The following is a 7,954-nucleotide window of genomic DNA, read 5'->3' as shown; positions in this document are numbered from 1 at the left end:
CTTGATTGGGAAGTGTCCGTTATTTGGGCGTGTCCTTGATTGGGAGTTCTCCGTCATAAGGAGGTGTTTATTGAGAATAAACTTCCACAGAAAAAAAAACAAGCTTTTTGAAATTACACGTCTATGCATTTTCAGGAGAACTTAAAGATTGCGATATTTATTTTGCGGTCAAGAAAAGGCAAAAATATTTGAAAATTTTGCAAGCGATATAGTTTCTGTTTGCCTTTTTTCTTAAAACGATTAGTTCTAAAAATTCTATCTAAAAAATATATACGTTTTAAAGTATTCAATTACTTGCTGTAACATCTAATTGCTTACAGTATGCCCCAAGGACCATAAGCCATAATGCTCCAAAAGGCTTCAATTCTCATGGGAGTTCTCCAACGACTTTCTGCATTTCGATTAACTGCCTTTGTACTGTTGTCTTTGTTTGGCCTGTAATCAATACCCATGCTGCAGATTACACTGCAAGGGACAGGTTTTCTGGACTTCTTGAAGCATTTGTTAAGCAACGTGTAATGCTGCAAAGGAAACTCGAATGGCCTAGCTTTTGCAAACTTGTCGAAAAGCAACTATAAGAAGAATTACTGACGAAAAGATGGTTTGAAGAGCCGTGAAGTATTGGTAAGCACTTTCTAATCCACTCTCGTCTTGTCGCTGGTGTACACTATTCAAGAAACCAAAGATAAATAGATTTGTCTTCAGAAGCTTGTCGCAAATTTGTCTGTTAATCTACAAACGCTTGTTAACATGTTTCAAGATATCGTGAAAAGATAACATTGAAGTAAATATGCAAATTTCATTACAATACAGACTGTTTGGAATGCTAAAAAAGTGAATGCTGGATCTGCTAGAGGAGCCTTGTTATTTATTGGTCGTGCTTTCGCAAATTAATGCTTTAATCAATTTCAGTGAAATTTCGCGTGAGAGCTGGGTTACTTAGGGTTTTACCTCTGAAAAAGATATAAAGCCATCCGACAGAATCATTGTAAAGGTTAACGTAAAACCGGAATGGTTTTGAAGAAGTATCCAGTTCACCTGGATATGATGAACATAAGTCAAGAAATATCTGTCCTAAATTTCTCAGATAAACACCCTAACTCCCTTTGTTTTCTTAAGGATTGCTACGCTTTTCGAGACATTCATTTATAGGAACGTTTAGAAAAAGGGCGCTATCTGCAAAGTTTTGTATCCTTACCATTTTCTTTTGTCAACCTGTTTTAACGGCTCTTATTTAATATCGATTTTATTCTCGTAAAAGTAGTTCAAAATAAACAAAACTATTATTTTCTATCATTTCCGTTACAAAAGGTAGTAATTTTCATAGTTTCATATAAAACAAACCCCCTGTATGTGCCGTAATGTGCCAAGAGCTGTAACACCTTCGTTCAAAACAGTATATCAATCTATAATGCCTGCCTAATGTTCTTATAATGCCATGAAGACAAAATGTTTTTTAAACTATTACAGTTTCTAATAGAAAACTTCAAGATATGGATGCTATTGACAAAAGAGTACCGAAGTGTGACGTCACCAAAAATCTATTTTTAGAATTTCTTGAGTTTAGCCACATAATCCTAAAGAACAGCATAAAATACCTCTCAATATGCAAAATTAGTTAGATATGTTCCAAATTGGGCGAGATATGACCGATGAAAGATTTCAAGCTTGCTAACGGATTACTGTTATTCTGGCCTGGTTCATAAAATTATGAACCAAGACCAAATTACAGAGGTTTGACGGGGCAAGAGCTTGTCCTTATGTGGCCATCTCTAAGCCAATTCGTAATGCCTTTAACTGAATTTGCAAATTTAGAGGTATTTCACTATACTCCTTAGGTTCTGGGATCAAAATTAAAAAATTCTAAAAGTATATTTTCATGACCTCATCACTTCGGTACTCTATTTACAATAATATCAGAGGTGTCTAGAGTAAAAACTTTGAAAGAGAAATGAATAAAGGTAGCATGCAGGAGTATTTATTTTTTGACCACACCCTTAAAGAGTGAGATACACCCTTTTTTGTCGGCAAAAATCGCCTCTTCGCCGCTCCAAAAATTTTCTTGGCTCTGCCCCTGAATAATAGACAAAAAACTTTGACGGGAGATGTAACTTTACATTACAATATAGTACTGGTACCCTTCACGGTCAACAAAATCTGATGGAAATTCCTTATGATGACCAGAATTTATTTCACACACCATTGTCCCTTCCAACATCTTCTTGCTTATGTTGAAAGATTCACAGTGGCAACCAGCTCTTTGTTCAATGCATAGGCGACATTGGTTGAAGCATTCTTCAACTGTTTTCACATGAATAACTTTATCTACATGACGCTTCAGTGCTTTATCAGCAAATAGAATGTTCGTGTGAAAGCTTGTAGGGTCGTCTTCAACTATCAGGCATTCTATAAATAAGAAAATCATAGCTTAGAAGAAAACCACAAGCTTTTTGTATGACAGTGATTGGGCAACCTCAACAGTCACGTGCTTGCAATTCTCATTGGTCTACTTTACTTTAATCCGCAACTAGTTTTATATATACATATATATTTATTTCTTAGCTTAGAGTTTCCGATATATGTTTTTAAGTTTTGTACTCTGAAGAGTGTCAGACAAAAAGTTTGAGCATAATTCAAAATGTTTGCTTTTTTCAAAGCCATTTTTAAATTTTGTACCACAATGCTTGTACCTACGATTTTGCTAATGCAATAATATTGAAAGTAATTTCAAGACCTTTTCTTTGGTTTTCAAGAGAACATCTTCATGCATTTATATATGCATCCGTACACTTTGAGCTAAGAAAATTACAAGGCTGCATTATTGTAAAATTATTGTAATAATCCCTCTTCTTGATAATAAATATGGCCGTTTTATAGCTTATATTTCTTTTTCATTTGCATAGATATTAAAAAAATCATCTCTTTCCAATACTAATATCAGAAGAAATGGATCAAACTTACTGTGTCAAGTAGATTCTACGAATTATATCGAGAATAAGATCACAAAGTGCAGGTAAGTAATACAATTCTATCGTTGCTGTTCGAATCATTTACGACAAATCTATTGTCATTTTTAGCAGGAAATGCTTCGACGATGGGGCTAGCCACTACCACAGGAACAGAGAAGAGTATTGACAAAAGAGTACCTAAGTGTTAGCGTCACCTCAGGCGACACCCTTTTCTGGACTCCAGTCAAATCTCAGTATTGCACGCTTTTTTGACAGAGGCTCTGTTGAATATCAACTTCCTTTTTCGTAAGTGCAAAGCAAGAAGAGAGAATTTTGGTACAGATAACTTCGCGTAGACCAAATTTACATAATTTACAGCCTATGTCAAAGTGAAATATATACCTACCCGTGTATATGACATATAGTGAACTCACTTGTGCGTATCAAACGACGCCTTATATGAAGACATAATGGCTGTTTCATAATGGCTGATTCATAATGGCTGATTCAATCTGTGTTCTATGTTCTATGTACTTAAATCCTTACCGTTGTTTGTATTTTTCTGGACAATATTACTGAAAACACCACTCCCTTTCCTCGTCCTTGCTGCTACTTTAAACTCATACAATGTGCCTTTTTTCAGCCTCTCCAATACGAAAAATCTGTTTTGAATACCATATATGATGTTAGATTTCCAGTCAGTTAGCCCTGAATCTTTAGCTCTATGTCGTAACTCGTACCCACGGCCAACACCATTCATCAAAGAGGAGTCAGCGATTGGGCTCCAGGTCAGCTTAATCGAGGTCGGAGACTCTGTGGTAGCAGTTACCTTCGCAGGGGCAGAGTCTGGAACTGAATTGTAAAATCTGATAAAATGTCAGAACTTCTTTTTACTGGTACCTGCATACTTTTTACTAAAAGTGGCGATTTACTATCTAGATAGTGTTTGAGGCTATGCAAAATGGCTTGCAATGTACCCCATTACTTTCCTATATGTAAATGAAAAGCGCTATGAAAAGTGTCCTACCGAAGGTTAGCTAGCTACTATTAACTTTTTTGAATCGGCTTGGTTTGATATCAAGAACCAAGCGTAACATGCGGGACGGCCTGCCCGGTAGCAGAATGATAATATTTGGAAAATATAAATGAACATATTCTCAGGTTTAGTTTATTTCAGGTTTAGCTATGTAGCACCATACTGTTTTTATCAACTGATCCAGAGCAGTTTATTTCGGCAGAATTTTTTCAAAACTCGTAACACCTAAATGCAACTGCTTATTTTTTGCTATCCCCTTTGTCTGCTTCCCGAACCCTCTCATGTTTATGGACTACAGGGTTTGTTTAAGGTCTGAGTTATGTAGAATTGGTAAAAACAATCATTGTTATTTTTCCAGTCTCAAATGTAAGCTCTTTTGCTTTCGGAAAGTATTTATACCTGGTAAATTCCGTTGTCGATCTGTAATCTCCTTACAGTATGAAATGTCTAGCACTTTATGCTCTAAAAAAGATACGAAAGTCAAAGAGCAGCTTACCATCTTCATCTGTTCTTTTGTATCTTATTCTTGACACAATATTTTGATCTTTCTCGTTGATTTTTCCAAAAAAATGAGCATAAAATCCGTAGATTGTATTCTTATGTAGTCCTGCTACCAGAACACGATGTCCCAAGGTTATATTAACTTTATGTTCTTCATTTCTGTAGTCATATTGGAAGTAGTGTATTTCATGTTTCGGCATAGAAGTCCAATTATCTTTCTTTGGTAGCCTTGGCTGTGAAGGCAGTTCTACAGCAACTGACGTGGAGCTTATGGTCCACATCAACAGATCTGGCATGTTCTTTTGTGATTCAGCTATGAGTCAAATTTTGAAGCATTAGGCCGAAAGAAAATGGGGTGACATGAGAGGAACCCGTTTTGAATTTTGGCATAAATACCTTTACAGAGGAATAATACAAATTTTCAGTAGAAGCGTGGACATATCAGGCCCGTCGGAACCAGGGGAGGGGGGCTTGGGGGCTGGAGCCCCCCCTAATAATTGTCAAACTGGAGTATATTTCCTTCATAACTGAGTGTAAAATGAGTGTAATGAGTGTAATTCCGAGCGAATTTCCGGGGCCTGCAGCAAACATATTTTGTTCCTTTGATTACGTCAAAACTGTAACTGCGATCGATGTTAGGGATTTTAATATAACTTGTTGGGACCCTCTCAGCTCAGGCCCTGGGCAATCTGCCCCCAGTTCTCCTCTCGGTGGGCCTGGTTTCTCAGTATGGAAAGGATTTGGTGTAAAAATTGCCGGGGGGGGGGAGACATCTCTTACCCATCTCTACTCAGTGCCAGCTTGAGCAACTATCTGGTTTTCTTCTTTGTATTCATGGCACCTGTTGCAATGTAAGGTGGAGTTGCAAATGCATGTGAATCCCTTTGTGTCAGATCAACTATTTTTAGAAAAATAAAAGTTTCAGGAGATATCAAGAGCTAAACTAATCTCATCACGCGATATTCTGTGACCATGCATTTTGTTGGTTAATGACACTCAATCGCAAGCTGTTTTTCTAAATTTCACATTCAAAAATCGGATTTGCATATCAGAAATCCATTAGCTGTCTTTTGTTACTATGAATTTTTTAATAACAATTTTCATCATTGCTTTAATGTTCAATGCTCATCAGTTAAAAGTAATTGTACCTTCTTTTAGGTTATAAAGCATTTTTTCCCACGAATTTGAGAACTCTTCAGTACTTTTACTGTTTTTGTGCAATATTTTCATCTCCCGCGACAGTTCCCCCGGCTGGTAAAATAACTTTATTGGGTACATTTTATTAGGCTGCAGCGTCCCAGCATTTACCACTGTCTCAGGTTGGCTCGTTGTGCTAAAAGATTAATTAAGGATTATATTCCAAGCTTTATTTTTGCACACAAGAAGATCAGTAATGTTTTGTTGACAGCTGAAAAGATGTAGAAACCTATTTGTGAAAATATATGAAGATACAGTGTTGCGTTTCCTGAACATATCTAAAATTCCAAAGTTAGTTAACCTAGTTTGAAGTAAATAAATACAAATACAATTAGAAATATAATTATGATATAAAGAAATAAGAGACGAAATGGGGAGATCTGAATTTATTTTCAATGTGTTTTCAGCATATCGTTTAAAGGATGCCAGCAAAAGAACTTGCTGCTATTTGAAGTTTGATAATAGTATTGTTTCAAGAAGGGATTACCAGAACTTTTTCTTGTTGAATGATTCTATATTGTCATGAGTTACTTCATAGTCAAATGAAAATAAATAGTTATTCAAAAGCCATCAACACTTACTGTAAACTTATTCCGATACGTTTTTCAATTTCGTCTTTTGTTATGAAGATTTCACACACTTTGTTGCACGTCATTTTAAACTGGTAGCTTGCACTTTCAGGCACTTTCAAATAGCCGACGAACTTCCAGTTGAGGTAACTCGAATTTTCAAAGTTTTCAATATACAGTCTATCGTTACATGAAAACGAGGACAGGCTGTTTTGGTTCTGTATGGTCTCTTCGACTTTCTCCGCTGTCACTTGAGTGCTGTCAGTTTTGGAAATTGATGGTTGGTATCTTTCGACAAGCAAGCCCGTTAATTTGTAGTATTCTGAAAGGTATTGTCGAGAATTTTGGCGTTAATATGTGTAAGAGAGGTACCAAAAATCCCTGGAAGAGCCCCCCCCCCCCTCCCTTCGAATGAGTGCCCCTCAATTGATGGATTCTGGATGGGTTAATGAAAGGCTGGAAGTTGAAACTTCTTTCTGAGTAGGGATTTTTAGATCCTGAAGCCTCAGTTTATGGTGACCACACTCTTTTTTATAAGAACAATTTTATAAGAACACGAGCCTCAAAACTGGTCAAAAGTTAAAAACAAATTAAGAACAATCTGAGGCTGAGCTTCTACAAAATGCAATTTTTAACAACGTTTTTTCTCAAAATCATGGATTTTTAGCGATGTGTGGGTGCTTTTTCGGTGAATATTCAAATTTTTCAGCAAATTAAGGCTGTCTCATTTACTTTGTTGGCAAATGAGGTCTGAACACCTCCTTAGAGCGAAAAAGCTAGCAATCTCACTGCTTACACCCTCTTAATTCAAGAACAAATTAAGAACAATCCAGCCTCAGATTTTCGAAAAAATTAAGAACAGTCAGCCTGAACTTAAATTTACTGGTTCTTATAAAAGAAAGAGTGTACACGATAAATGTATCTAATTTGAATTAACTCAATGAAACGAAAAGTCTTTTTTTGTTTACTGTAAATTATCATCATTTTTCTCATTAAAAATCTTCCAACCACCTTTTCGAAGAATTTGCAAAAAACTTTATCCATTTGATTGGTATTACTTTACTTTATTAAAAATTCATTAAAAGCTCCAAATTTGCTCCGGTTTCGCTGATCACCTATCACACTCACTGTTTAACATCTTTGAACCCGAAATCAAATTTCCAATGTGGCAACAAACAATACCGGTTTTCTCATAAAAGTGAGATGGGGTTTAATAGAAAATCAAAATTACCTTAGATCTTAGAGGGGATGCTTTAGAAAAGCTAAGCACAGTCATTTGATTTGCCAAGGAGCTTTGCTAGGAATTGAACGCTGACTGCACGTCATGTAAACCAATGACTTTTAAATAACCAGATGAAAACTGAATTTGGTCGTAAAAGTTTTTCTGTGGCTGCTGCGCATGTTTACAACAACATTCCTATTTCAGCAAGAAAATTAGACTCTAGGGTTTTATTCAGAACACAAGTACATGATTTTATTTAATTATATGAATTTTTAGCTAGCTTAATTTAATCCTTTTAGTTTGTACCTTACGCACAGGACCCTAATGATAACAGTATGCTTGTCATACTGATAGGTTATTCCTGTATAAACATTCGTGTTTTATTATTATTATTATTATTCTATAGGATGAAAAATCTAGCTGTACATAACAGTGTTTTACTTAATGGCTGAAGTTAATATCAGGGACCGTAGAAGCGGGG

The 7,954-nt window shown here is 35.9% G+C and overlaps 1 protein-coding gene across 1 annotated transcript; it reads right to left on the bottom strand.

The window, feature by feature from the left end:
- Positions 1-661: 661 nt before the first annotated feature.
- On the bottom strand, positions 662-6,654 carry LOC135689698 (neogenin). Its single transcript, XM_065207015.2, has 5 exons — positions 6,264-6,654; positions 5,634-5,818; positions 4,481-4,798; positions 3,495-3,800; positions 662-2,406 (listed from the first exon to the last, which is right to left on the bottom strand). Exons 1-5 carry the CDS (start codon positions 6,335-6,337, stop codon positions 2,114-2,116), a joined length of 1,176 nt encoding a protein of 391 aa, XP_065063087.1. The 5' UTR covers positions 6,338-6,654; the 3' UTR covers positions 662-2,113.
- Positions 6,655-7,954: the final 1,300 nt, after the last annotated feature.

This window comes from Rhopilema esculentum, chromosome 5 (assembly GCF_057945365.1).
Source record: "Rhopilema esculentum isolate cy_ngs chromosome 5, ASM5794536v1, whole genome shotgun sequence".
Taxonomy (NCBI): Eukaryota; Metazoa; Cnidaria; class Scyphozoa; order Rhizostomeae; family Rhizostomatidae; genus Rhopilema; species Rhopilema esculentum.
The sequence above is the reverse complement of the archived record's forward strand: the minus strand, read 5'-3'. Positions and strand labels throughout refer to the sequence as shown.